A 13699-nucleotide genomic window follows, 5' to 3' on the forward strand; every position below is an offset into this window, starting at 1 on the left:
CTGGTGAGCGAGAAAAGGAACGGCGTCATACAACCACATAGCGTTTGTTTTAAACACGAAATGCAGCCATATGTCTAAATGACAAAATTTTCACCTATTTCTGATGAGTATGTATTAGGGTTGGGCCGCCGATGCTCCGCCCCACCCCCGTCGCAAACCGCTCGCGAAAAATACACACTCAGGCCTTGTTTGCACTAATACGTCTTAGTGGTAAAATGGCATTTTAGAATGAAAATGATCCACACCATGTTTTACCTAGCATTTTTGAACAGTGACCACACACACACACACACACACACACACACACACACACAGACACAAGTGGTGCTCACTGCAGAGCCACACACACAGCCACGTGGTCTTCTGAGCTCCAGAGACAGAGAGCAGTGCACGTCTTTATCAAGGTTGTACCGCTGGATCGCGTCTCACTGCAGTTGTTAAACGTGATGTTCAGACATCCCAAGTCCGGGAATCGGGAGTGTCATTTTGTGGGACTCATAATGGCCGCAAACAAGTGATAATCTCCCAGAAATCGCGCGCCTCCCTCCCGGTCCTCAAATATGTAAAGCATGCTTCTCCCCCCCGGATCCCTCCTCGCTCTTCAGACACGTTGCGCGCAGTTTATCAACGCCCCCCTAATTGAAAGGTAATTGTTATCAAGCATTGTGAGGACTGTAGATACAAAAGAAATAATAAGAGCAACTCTTTTTCTTTCTCACTTTGATTTATTGTACAGTACATTTCAACTTGTAAATCTCAAATTAAATTTTTGTCTTGCATTAATTCCATTGTTTCCATTTATCTGAGAATAATATTCATTTTTTTGGTCCTTCAGTATCAAACAAATGTCACTGAAACTAATTATGGAAACAGATACATGTATATACAGATATAATACAAGTTATTAACTTGACAACCTGAAAAATATTATTTGCTTATGACTCTCTGTTTTTGCTATATATAGTATATAAAATATCCCAAAAATGAGGCTGATAAATGTTGATTGTAATTTCATATCACTGCATCTCATACATATGTTCAAAATAAATGTCTAACATAACTGATACATTTGGAGAATTGGTAAAAGAAATAAAAAAAAAGATCAGGCTTATAGGTTTGATTATGTATCAGCTCTCATGTCTGCATATTGGATGTCATATGCTAGTGGACCATCAATAGCAAAACCAATGTAGAAAGTCACCCTCTCTGTGCTATGACCACTTCTCAGTCCTCCAAGGTATGTGCGGCGCACAGGGATCCAGTGCTTTCCATACTGAGCATAAAGCTCACCCTGCTCCATTATGCCGTTAACCCTGCAGAGTTTGTCCTTTATAGCCTGCTCCTTGAAAATGTCTGCAGTTTGCCATAGAACATTTCGATCTCGCACATTAACAAAGTCGATGTCAAGGCTGGCTTTGGGAACCAATCGTTCTATTCCATCAGATTTTCCTAGATAGAAGTAGGCGATTGGGTTTCTGACTCTGAAAATGTGTGAGAATTGCTTTCTAGAGGATTTTTTTTGCGTTTCCACATACGTAGTTATTCGGGGGTCAGTGACATGTTTTCCTGGCCACAGCAACAATACAGCAAGGTAGTAAGGCTCTGGATGTGGATGCTGTGTTCCAGCTTCTTGCAAAAGTTCCTTCAGAAGATCAATGAGTTCTATTTGGGTTTTTGCAAATCGTGAACTTGGTTTATTCAGCTTGAGAATTATGTGTGCAAGCAAATGATTTGTTTTGTCCTTGAGGGTCTTGGTCGTGCAATTCTTATAGATAAATGAGTGTTTCTCAACAATATGCTCAATCATGTTTTTTCTGAATTCCAGAAACTGAAGAATTCTTGGGAAGTTGTTTGCCCTATTTTCCTCCAGGTACATTCGAAATTCTTCAATTTCCATGTTCATGCTCAACTTTGGTTTGTGCTTTTTTTCATTTAGCCTGTCCTTTGAGAACAGGGAGATATATTTTTTGAAGTGCTCAGATAGCTTTTCCCTGTTCCTAAACTGCTTTTCTTTGTCAACAATGCCTTTCTCCCTAGTGTAGGTGAAAAAATATTCAAGGAAATCAAATGCTTTGTCTACTTCTTGCTTCAAAGACACAAGGAATGGTTCATACTCCCTAAGAATTTCAGTCAGTTTTTTGTTGTTGTCATTCTGGATTACTGGAATGTTAATTATGGATATTTTACCTTTGAAAAATTGTTGAATATAATCATCTTTCATTGAATCTCCTTCCTCAAACAATGGCAGTCCCTTTACAATGTCAAAGACTGTCATTGCAATGTCAATCTCGCTCATGTATCCAGATATGTTGTAGGTGTTTGGTTTCCTATGGGAAGTCTCTTCCAGATCTGGACTATCATCTGTCTTTGCCAATAATTGAGCCCTTTGGAAAGCTTCTATTGCTTCATCAGCTAGATTCAGATATTCTTGTAGGTCATCAGGTGTGGGTTTTTTGTTCTCTTTAATTTTGCTTTTCAGCTCACTTCTAGAGACCTGGCCAACAGTATCAAGAGTATATGAATTTTCTTTGATGGTTTTAGCTTTGTTTGCCCAGTCCTTTGCTTGTGCAAAGTTATTTTCATTCAGATACAAATGTCTTGCTAAAGCTTGAGGAATTACAAAGTCTTTATCAAATCGTTTTGATGCCTCTGTAAAGATGTCCTGAATTTTTTTCAGTTTGTCATTCTCTTTATTGATGTCCTCTATCAAAAGTGAAAACAGAGTGTCTTTCTCATCACCTTCTGTCTTGCGTTGTCTAGTTATTAGCATGCTTTTTACTGACTGCAGGAGATTATCCTTTCCTATTCCAGATTTGAAGAACAAGTCACAATGCAGCAAATTATGGACTATGTCAGATCTTGGTATTTTGTGTGTCTCTTCCAACTCTTTGACACATTCTGTTGCAATCCGTTGATGAACAAAACGAATTGCTTTGTACACGCCACCTTCTTCAGCTTCAAACTCAATTAGCAAGCATGACTGTGGTTCCATTTCATCCAAAACTGTTTGTTTCCCCCAAAAGTTTCGCTTAATGCCAAGAAAATCTTCACACAGTGACACGGAAATGGCTGATTCAGCCACATAAGAGTTCAGTAGTGCCAGAATTGAAAAGAGTTGTGCTTGTTTTCTTTCAATATCAAGATCTTTCAGAATATTACGAGTGACATTTGTAACATAGTCTTGACTAAAGTTTGATTTCATGATCATGAAACTATAGAAGTTCTCTGGTTTTTCATGGGTTTTTTGGAGTTCTGTTAGTTTCATCTCAAAGGCGTCCATTTCTTCTTTAGATAGTGTTGCTGTGATAAACTGGCTCTCAATGACACTGTTTGAGTATCTCAATTTTGGTGTTTTTGAACGTAAGCAATTTAGAACAACAACAAGTGCATTTGGGGAAATTTCCTCTAGAGTTTTTCGCATAGAATGTTGAAGTTCCTCTGTGTTTTCAGTGTCTTCGGAGTCATCTACTAATAAAAGTGCTGGTGTTGTCCGTGAAGTCTCATTTTTTCCACATTTTATCAAGTAGGCCACTTGTTGAGCTACGTCAAATTTGGAAGCTGTGTTGTCTTTTAGAACTGCACAACGGAAATCTTTTCTCAGATTCCACATCACATGCATGGCTAAAGTGGTTCCCCCACAACCAGGATGATGGAAAAGATTCACCATAACACATGTGCTTGCTGGATTTTTGGTTTTAGATTCGATTAAACGTTTAAGTTGATCATATTTGTCCCTTTTTATGAAAGGTTTTGCTGTATTTTTTTCTGAGAAGTAAAAATTCCACCATTTGACTTTGTCACCTCTGTAGAATTCAGCTTCTGTTTTAATTTGGAATTCCTGAAATTCTGAACTGTTCTCATCAAATACATTCTCACACTCATTTTCACAAAGGACATCAAGAGATGGCATGAGGTCTTCATCCTTTTGTTGGAGAACCACTGAACTGCCCTCAGCAGATGGAAGAATTTTCTGTGCATGTGGCTTGTTCTGTCCAAGTTTCAGTATCGTCCCGTTGATTTCACTGAGCTCCAGATCATATATGCTCCGGTGACTGATGTCATGTTCACATCTGGCCTGAATAAAGTCTCTCCATTTTTGAAAGGACACATCTGAAGTGCAAATACTTAAAATGTTTTCTGTGCCCGCAAGGTTTTTATAAAATGACATGAAAGTGTCAAACATTGGGTCATTCATGGCCTCAACAGTGGAGAGGAGGAGAAATATGACTAAGAATCGTCCTCTAGGAAGAGTGTCAGGGTTGCAGAGGAACGAGATCATGTCTTGTACCTCTCCTGCTTTGTGTATTAACCATTCGCTAGGTCGAAGTGGTTTGTCAGATTCATTGTTGAAATCTCTGTCATTACAAATCAGATCTTCTCTGCCATTACAAAACACCCAGCTTGTTTGTTTGTACAAGTTGAGCTTTTTCACAATTGCTCCTGGATCCCCATTAAACTGACTTGGTGTGTGAAGGTTTGCAACTCGGACATCTCTGTAGTTGTGGCAGGATCCATTTACTGCAGAGTCAGAATCATAGTCCAGTACACTAAACAATCTCAAGGTTGTCATGAACTGAAGATGCTGGAGCTGTTCAGGGTGACTCTTGTTTGTTACAATGATGAAATAATCGTAATGATCCAGTCTGTTTCCTCCACATGTCAGCAGATTCTTCAGCTTTTCCCCTTGATTTGATGTTCTTTTGCTTTCGGGTCTCTTTTCAGCCTCTTTCCTCCTGTTGTCCAGAACATTGACGTTTGTATTTACTCGAGCTAATTCAGATTGCAGATCTCTCGGATTACCAATTTTACAGATATCACGAGTTGATGCTCCCTCTCTGATGAAAAGTGACTTTCCTTTGCTCTTTTTCCATTGATTCTCTTCATCAAGAGTCTGGATATAAAATAGTTTTCCATCAACTATGCTGTGGGATGGAACAACATCCACCTCTATGATATATTTTCCAGAGAGAGTACCATCAGGACAGAGAACTTCTACAAAGCGAGGTTGTCTGATGCACGCCTTTGCTTCTTCTGGATGATCTTCAAAGAATGATTTAATGTCTTGATTAAAGTGATCAATGATGGTGTCCTTGTTCTCAACAGTTACCCCAATAATCTCACCATGGGCATATTCAGAACTTTTACAATCTGCAACACCGCAGTGGATGGTTCCGTTTGTACGGCTGTTCATACAGCCAGCAGCAAAGCGAAACACCTCTTTATTGAACTTCTTCTTTATCACAGTTATATCATCTGTTCTGCCCATAAACTTATACTCATGAACTGGATCAATCAGATTACCTGGTCCAGTCTCTGGTGGTAAAGTGTAGTTTTGAATGTATCGATGAGAAGCAGAGCTCTGGTCAAATGGATAGAGACTACATGAGTGTTGTCCAGGCTTTCTTGTGCTCCTGTCTCTTTCAGTTGTTTTATCTGCATTGTTGACTAACAGTTTAAAGTCAAGAGACTGTCTTGATTCAGATTCATTTGAGTTTGATTTGACTTCCTGTTGACTGGAACTTTCAATTTTTTTTTCTTGAGATGGTAACAGTTTTAATTCTTCTTTTTTCTGGCAATCATCTTTTTGAGCACTTGGGGTCAAATCTGTTGAATCTTTATCAATGTTTAATGTCTGATTCTTAGATTTTCTTTTTTTGCTTGATTTTCTTGTAGATTTCTTACCTGTCTTTGTAGATATCTGCGTTTGACCTGTTGAAGTGTCTTGGATTTCCTCAATTTTGTCCAGTTTGTCCTCATCATGGTGTGTTTTGGAATGTTCAGAAGATGCAGAATCAGTTTTTTTTATATCAATTATGCTATCTGCCTTAATAACCGATGTTTTCTTTTTGGCTGACTGTTTTTGTTTAGTTTCTTTGGAGGCTGAATGGCTGGAAGATTGTTTAGGCTTTTTATCTTGTGAAGGCTCTAATGATTCTTTTGGTTTGGAATCCGCATTATCGGATCTTAATCTCAAAGAATCATCCCCAATGTTTGCCACTTGGCTACTTTTGGAGTTTTTTTCTGATTTTTCCTTAGATTTTTTAGGTGAATGTCTTTGTGGTTGATGTGTTAATATGTCTTGGATTTCCTCAGTTCTGTCCAGTTTGTCCTCTTCATTGTGTGTTTGGGAATGTTCAGGAGATGCAGAATCTGTTTTTTTTGTATCAATAATGCTATTTGCCTTGGTGACCGATGTTTTCATTTTTGCTGGCTCTTTTTGTTTAGTTTCTTTGGAGGCTGAATGGCTGGAAGATTGTTTAGGCTTTTTATCTTGGGAAAGGTCTAATGAATCTTTTGACTTGGAATCCGCATTATCTGTTTTAAATGGTGTATGTCTTTGTGGTTGATGTATTAGTATGTCTTGGGTTTTTTCAGTTTTGTCCAGTTTGTCCTCTTCTGTTTGTGTTTGTAAATGTTCAGGAGATACAGAATCTGGTTCATAATGCTGTCTGTACGCCTTTAATTTGTCTGTAATAATCATAGCTGGACCAAGCTTAATGCCAAGGTAGTGCAGATCCCTGGGTTTGAAGCAAACTAGTGCTTTCCCTGATACGTCTTCCTTATATAACATCTCTGCATATTCTTTATCTACTTGTATTATTTCAGTTAACCAGTAGTGAACTTGCTCTTTTGTCCAGTTCTCCACTAGATGAGGAAGCTTTGTCTTTTGACTCATGATTATCGCTGAAAAAGACAAACAAACATCAAAATAGAAATATAAACATTTCTGATGGCATCATAATTAGTATTTATTTATTTATATTTGATTTCATTTTTAAAGTCTTAACTTTTTCCCTGCCAGTGTGTTTTTTAAAAAGCTGTCACTTTTAAGGATTTTATTTGAGGAGTTTGTTTTACTTGAATAAAAGCAGTTTCATTTAAAAATAATAATTTTAAGGTCAATATTATTAGACGAGGTCAATATTAAAGTGTTTAAGGTCAATATTAAAACGACAGTTATCTAGTGACATGCCTAAATAACCCCATTAACCTAGTTTAGCCTTTAAATGTCACTTTAAGCAGAATACTAGTATCTGGGAAAAATAGCTAGTAAAATATTTTGTACTCTTATCATGTAAAAGATAAAAGAAGTCAGTGATTAGAAATGAGTTATTAACATTATTATGTTTAGATATTTGTTGAAAAATCATCTCTCTGTTAAACATTGCTTGGGAAATATTAGAAAAATAATAAACAGGATACATACAGGATATATACACAGACATATGTATTATATTAAGCATGGTCTTTTTATTGATAAGTTATCTGGTCAATGGTGGGGAAAGAGCTAATGAACGTAAAAAAATCCTGTTTCTCATTAACAAAGTAATATTTTTCATGGAATATTAGTTTTAGCATTAGTGATGTTGTGGCTTACTTATGATGTGAAAAAAATGGTATTGATATCCAAATATTAAATTAAAATATACTGAAGACTTTTAAACTCATTATTAGTTTCAGTAAGTGGTGAAGAGTAATGACATTTTAAATGTTTTCAAGTAATACCACCACATTTCATGAAACTTAAGGTAATAATTTTTGTAGACAATATTTAAAAATATTTTTATCATAATTATTTTGTGTGACTAAAATAAATAAAATAATCAGCATGATAAACTTTTCAGGTACACAGTATTTTATTTCATTTTTAATTTGACTTGCCTCTCCTGGGGTGCTTGGCCACTGTTGATTTTCAGATAAAAAGCGTTCTCTCCATTTCTGGTATTTCTGCTTGTTTCACAGCATTCTGAAATAAGAGAAATAATTTGTATCACATCAACATCCTGTAATTCTCATTTTCATGACCAGAGGCCATTTTCAATGCACTATTCAAAACAATGATGCATTTATTCATGCCGTTTCACCTGTAACCTGCAGTTCCCGTAACTTAGATTAATTCCCCAGTGAACTCACAGCATTGATTTGTAATTTTTTTGCCTATTTGTCACTCTTGCATCATTCAAACAATTAAACAGATTTTAATATTGCACAAAAATAACCAGAAAAAAAAATCCAATCCTGCCTGGCCCTGTAATTTCCCTCTAAATCTAATAGTTGTGCCACCCATTGCAGCAACAACTGCAATCAAGTGTTTGTGATAACTGTCAGTGAGTCTTTCACATGTCTGTTGAGGAATTTTGAACCACTCTTCTTTGCAGAATTGTTGTAATTCAATAATTTAAATAATGCAAATAAATATGCTTATTTTTCACATATTTTTTATTTTAAAAAGCTCTATTTTGGGTTCATCTGACCATTAAACCCAATTCCATTAGAAATTCCAGTGGTGTCTGGCAAACTGAAGATACTGAGACATTGAATTGCATTTTAAAGCTGCATTTATACTGCATCCTTCAAGTGATCCAATTCCGATTTTTTATTTTTATTTATTTTTTATTTTTTTATTTTTATAAAAACTTTCAAGCTTCCAACCAAACGCTTATTATCAGCAGACCGCCCATATCTGCACTATAACAAGAGCTCGCTAATATAAATATAAGCACTTAAATTTAAAAACACGTAATGCAGAAATAAACGGTCTTTCATACACTCTAGCCTGAGTTACTCTAGCCATGAGCACAAAAAATATTTCTCTTATAACAGGGTTGTTGGTATTTATTATCTTCACAGGGGTCAAATATCACTAACATACAAACAACACATTTTTTAGAAAGGTTTCATTTTAATTGGCATTCAGCAGAACCCAAAATATACACACCACGGACAGCTATTTGCCATGCGGGAAAAATCGTGCATTTAAAAGATAAACATAGCAAGATTTCTAAATATCAACAGGATATTTACACATCTCATTCCTGCACTATATAATATAATCCTTATCAATTTGTACAATAAACTTTGCAGTATTAATACATCAACGGATATCTATCAGCGGCTGCAACATCGCTTCAATAAATGTTTATAATTTTTTGCCTCCGTTTTCATTTGGTTTATTCAATGCCTTAATATGTGGCAAATAAGAATTTACCTTCATTTTAATGTTTAGGTGTTTTCAAACAAAAAGCGAATGGTAAATGATGTATATAAATAATATATAACATTTACAGCTCTATCTGTCATATAAGATTCTGTTTCTAGAACATTATAATATTTTATAACAGCAAATTCAGTAGATTAACTCAAAATGTCAGAGACGTCCTTTAAATCAATTTTCAAAAAACGTTACAGGAGATAAATGTGGAGATTGGCTAACATTAGTTTTGTCTTCCTAATTATTATTTCAGAGCCATAAAAAGAATTACTGCTAGATAGCGATCACCTGTATTTTCCTCGTCATGCCTAGGCGTGTATTAGCAAACTGATAATAAAGCCTGATAAATCCCTCACTTTACCGAATAAACAATGATTCATCAGATCCTGTAGGTCAGAAAGTATAGTTTACTGCTGAACTCATTTTATCATGGTAAAATAACACAGAAATCGAATAATAACACTTCAATCTCCTCCCAAAACTCAGACGGTCTGTTTTAAGAAACTGTCAATCACGATGACACACCCTGTTTATATAGCATTAAATTACTGGCTAAAAACATACTCTTTATCAGCATGATAACCAGTGCCTTAATTCAGTGGTTCTCAAACTGGAGGTCACAGAATAATTTCAAGGGGTCGCAGGAGTGATTTAAAAATTGTGTAATTTTCAGTGATTAATATATATTTTTCAGTATTACAAGTGAAAGCTAATATTTTCAGATTTTTTTTTTTAAAGATATTACTGATTAGAATAAAAAAAGTGAATGGAACATCATAACTGTGCAGCGAATAACCCGCTACTTATCAATACAGCACGTATCTGGATGTGAAAACCGGAACCGTCTACTTTGACTAAGCATAAGAGCTAGACAACTGTAGGAAATGTCAGAAATATCAGGATGAACTCATAAAGTATTAAGGACACATTCAGGCAGAATGCATCTTTGCACTTGAAACGCAGCGCTCAAGAACAGTTTAAAACAGTTGACATGTCAACTTGCAGTTGTAAACAAAGCCTGCAACGCTTGCCCCGCCTTCACGCTCTTCTTATTAGCCCACTGCTCTAGAACTGAATGCGAATGGATTGGTTGAAATCAGCTGTCAATCACTCAGTCAACGCCTTCAGATGACAGGGAGAGCGACATCTGCGAAAATGTAAAGTGCTGAAGATGAGAATGAAAACAACACTGACAGATTTTGTTTTAGAAACCACCTAAAGCTACAAATAATGGCACATCTGATTACTGCTCATGTGGTGAATGTTAATCCACCATCTACACTTTTCCAAGAGAGGATAAAAGACTTCCAGTGGCTTCAAGTCTGCTATGAAAATAACTAAAGCGTTCACTGTAAAGTCTGTGGGATGGAATTTTGAGGGGTAACTGTTTGCCACATCTACACATTTTAAGCACGAGAGGTTCTTTTTAATCCTTGATTTAATCGCCAGATGATGTCAGCCGTGCAGCTATATGTAAAAGTTAACACGGCAAACACCATCGCAAAAGGGCTTGCACTGACTAAGATTAAACTAATATTGCAGCTCATGAAAAGAGCTGTATTGCTATTAAAATGACGTAAGCAAAAAATAAGGTATATGTCAAATGCATCTGTGCAGTATAAGACACCACCCATGAGAACACAGCCCCGTTATCATTAACAGATTCATTCATTCATTCATTCAAGCAGTGCGTGCTTGGCTGGTGAGTGGTCCATGTATATTTTTTGGTCACTCAATTATGTTATAAAAATGTGATAACGGGATGTCGTTGAGACATGTTTTTCCTCACTCATGCATATATAGTTTTTGCTTGTTAGTTTTGATCAGTGTTGATTTTCAATGCAATAAATCTGTTTATAAAACTTTTAGTAACGATGCTCATAATTGGTGGGTGTGACAAAATTTTGGCTGGTGCACCTACATTTTTAAAGTTAGGAGCACCAGTGCTACTAAGCAAAAAATGTTTATTTCGAGCCCTGTAATGTATAGTAAATATAGTTAAAATATTGGGAACAGCTTAAAAGAAGTTATTTTTATTGTTTGTAAATGCTTTGGTAGTGGGGGGGGGGGTCGTGAGCTCTTGACGATCTTACATTGGGGGTCGCTGGCTTAAAAGTTTGAGAACTACTGTTTTTAATTGACCAAAACCATTTTTTGGCTAATTTTATTTCAAGTGTAATTAATTTTTTTATTTGGGCTCAAGTCTCCTTCATTAACACGGAGGAGGCGGCCTTTATGACTTGTACTGCAGCGAGCCCCTAGGGGGCTATCTAACGGCCGGGAGCATCACTCAAACCAGGCGTGTGGCACACTTGGTCCTGGCAGGTGGCAAAACTAGGGATGGCTGACGCGAAACTGACACACGGTCTCGAGATCCCAAACCGCAGATGTTTCGAAACACTGCTCCGAAATGTTTCGAAACACGCAGGTCACTTGACTAAAGCAATTCAAAGGACTACAAAAGTATTCTAAGAGCTGGCGAATCTAGCTTTGATTGACAGGGTCGAAGATAAAACCACAAACTCTCATAGCTTAGTGTGTAGATGTTTTTTTACTGTCCAAAACAACACATATTTATTCACAAAGAGTTCATTTGGATGTCAGACTTATGTTAAAACAAAACACACAAGAGTGGAGCAATAAAATAAAAATTGAAATGACTATAATTGCTTCATCCTGGATTCAAGCCCAATATGTCTGTATGCCAGTCAATTATATGTTTTATTACATTCATAGTGTCATTCGTGTTTTACCATCATACTTTTTAAAAATAAAACAATAAAAAAAGCTAAATTTCGCTAACTATAATCCATAATAATAACTCTTGTATACTAAAACACATTTCAGAAACTAAAAGTAGCTATAAATATTATATAAAAAATTGTGGCCAATATATATTATTAAAAGAAACAGATTTTTCAGGTATTATATTGCACTGAGAGAGAAAAAAAATCACGTTTAAGTTGGTGGCAGATCTTTTTAATGTTATTTCTATTTAGAACAACACTGCATATAAAAAATAGAAAATATAACTTATTACTGTATATATTTATAGTACGAAAATTATATATACATTATACATTATTAAACAAAACACTAATTATTATAGAATTTTTAAACAATATACATCTTGAACTGCATTAAGAGGAAAAAAAGTCACATTTAATTTGGTACAGTATACTTAGTGTGAAAAAGCTGAATTTAATTAAAACTAAGCACATTTCTCATTCAAATGAGAATTATTTTTTTGTTTAGCAGATGAATGCAAAAAAGTTTCATTGCAAATATTTTTATGAGAGCAAGGCTATGTAATTAACTTGTGTTCCATTATCTACGGTAAAACCTCATAATTTGTCCATTTAACCTGCACAATGTAACTTTTTTGTGTATGTTTAGTTGACTATAAACTGTGATGTCAAGTGTGCAAAACTATGATGTGTGCAAGCTGCTCCAGCGTGACAAAAAAGAGAGCACATTGTAGCATTTTAACATACAGAAAACGTGCAGAACATGTTTCCTGCCATTCAAATTTGAGATGCACATGACATAATTGTCTTACCTTATTGTAGATGCAACAGCATGAAAGTATGTGGATCTCTCATCCAGAGAAATCACCTCATAGATCTATATAAAAAAATCACTATGTTGGTTCAGATTAAATATAATGCATTATCCTATATAATATATTTTTTTATGTAAATTTTATTATATAAAATTATTCTCAAGTGATATTTGAGTTGGTAACCTTCTCACTTAATCATAGATCTTTAGCGTCCTCTGCATTTATAGATAGTAACCCTTTTTTAACATGTTTGAATTAATAATCAAATCATCGTCCAGTCAATAATGTCTGTTAAGAATGTGCTGTGCTGGATATGCGCTTCCAATTTCTGCCTTAAATAACTACAAAACTTTGAGCAACCATCTGAGTAACTTTAAAAATTCCAATTTTCAGCATACCACGATTTGGGACATGCTAATTCTTTTTACAGGTTCTATCTGAATAGATAGTTTGTGATTTGGTATGCTACAAACAGGGTAATCATGAAGGAACAGAACATGTACAGGAGCAAATTAATCAGAAAGAGATCTTATAAAGAAACTCAGGCAGGCTTAAGGAAAACAAGAACTATAACTAGCCAAGAAATGTAATTTTTATGCTTCGGGTTATTTTGACCTGCGAGGGAAGTATGTTTAACTGCTTCAGGGCAGTTCATATTTGAACAGGTAATTAACTGCTTGCTCAATGCGGTGGCCAAATGCTTATGAAAGTCAATGTTTTAGGCATGTAATGTTACTTGGTTTATTATAAAAAATATTTATAATAAATAAATTATTACTTGTTAATTTGTTATTTGATCAATTGAGTAAGTTATTCTGTGTTCATTGTGGTTGATACAATTACAATGCCTAAGAATTAGTCTTTCTTGCACAATTTTTCTCTTTTATATGATTTAATATTAGTTTTTCCAATACAGGTAAATGAACATCTGAGAGACATTTTGGGCCAAGAAAAAATAGTTAAAGATGCAGATGGACACTGCACCCTTCAAAAGGTAAGCAAATTCATGCATCATATGTCAAAGCATTACAAAGTTTGAGTTAAAGTTTGAAAAGTTAACCAATATGGAGACTTATATTTCATTTTTGTTACTTTTAAAAAAAGAGTAATATTTATTATTTTGATATAATATTGCAAACAGCTTA

The 13699-nt window shown here is 35.3% G+C and overlaps 2 protein-coding genes across 4 annotated transcripts in view; one reads left to right on the plus strand and one right to left on the minus strand.

Moving 5' to 3' along the window:
• The window catches only part of camsap2b (calmodulin regulated spectrin-associated protein family, member 2b), a 94881-nt gene that overhangs the window by 50110 nt on the left and 31072 nt on the right, over window positions 1–13699 (plus strand). For all 3 annotated transcript variants that reach the window (XM_056480738.1, XM_056480745.1, XM_056480753.1), the window contains exon 4: window positions 13471–13548. In XM_056480738.1, coding sequence (XP_056336713.1) covers window positions 13471–13548 — 78 coding nt within the window. The remainder of the gene's footprint in view (window positions 1–13470; window positions 13549–13699) is intronic.
• On the minus strand, window positions 720–6787 carry LOC130247472 (sterile alpha motif domain-containing protein 9-like). Its single transcript, XM_056480714.1, has one exon. It carries the CDS (start codon window positions 6674–6676, stop codon window positions 1121–1123), a length of 5556 nt encoding a protein of 1851 aa, XP_056336689.1. The 5' UTR covers window positions 6677–6787; the 3' UTR covers window positions 720–1120.

Source organism: Danio aesculapii, chromosome 2, assembly GCF_903798145.1.
Source record: "Danio aesculapii chromosome 2, fDanAes4.1, whole genome shotgun sequence".
NCBI lineage: Eukaryota > Metazoa > Chordata > Actinopteri > Cypriniformes > Danionidae > Danio > Danio aesculapii.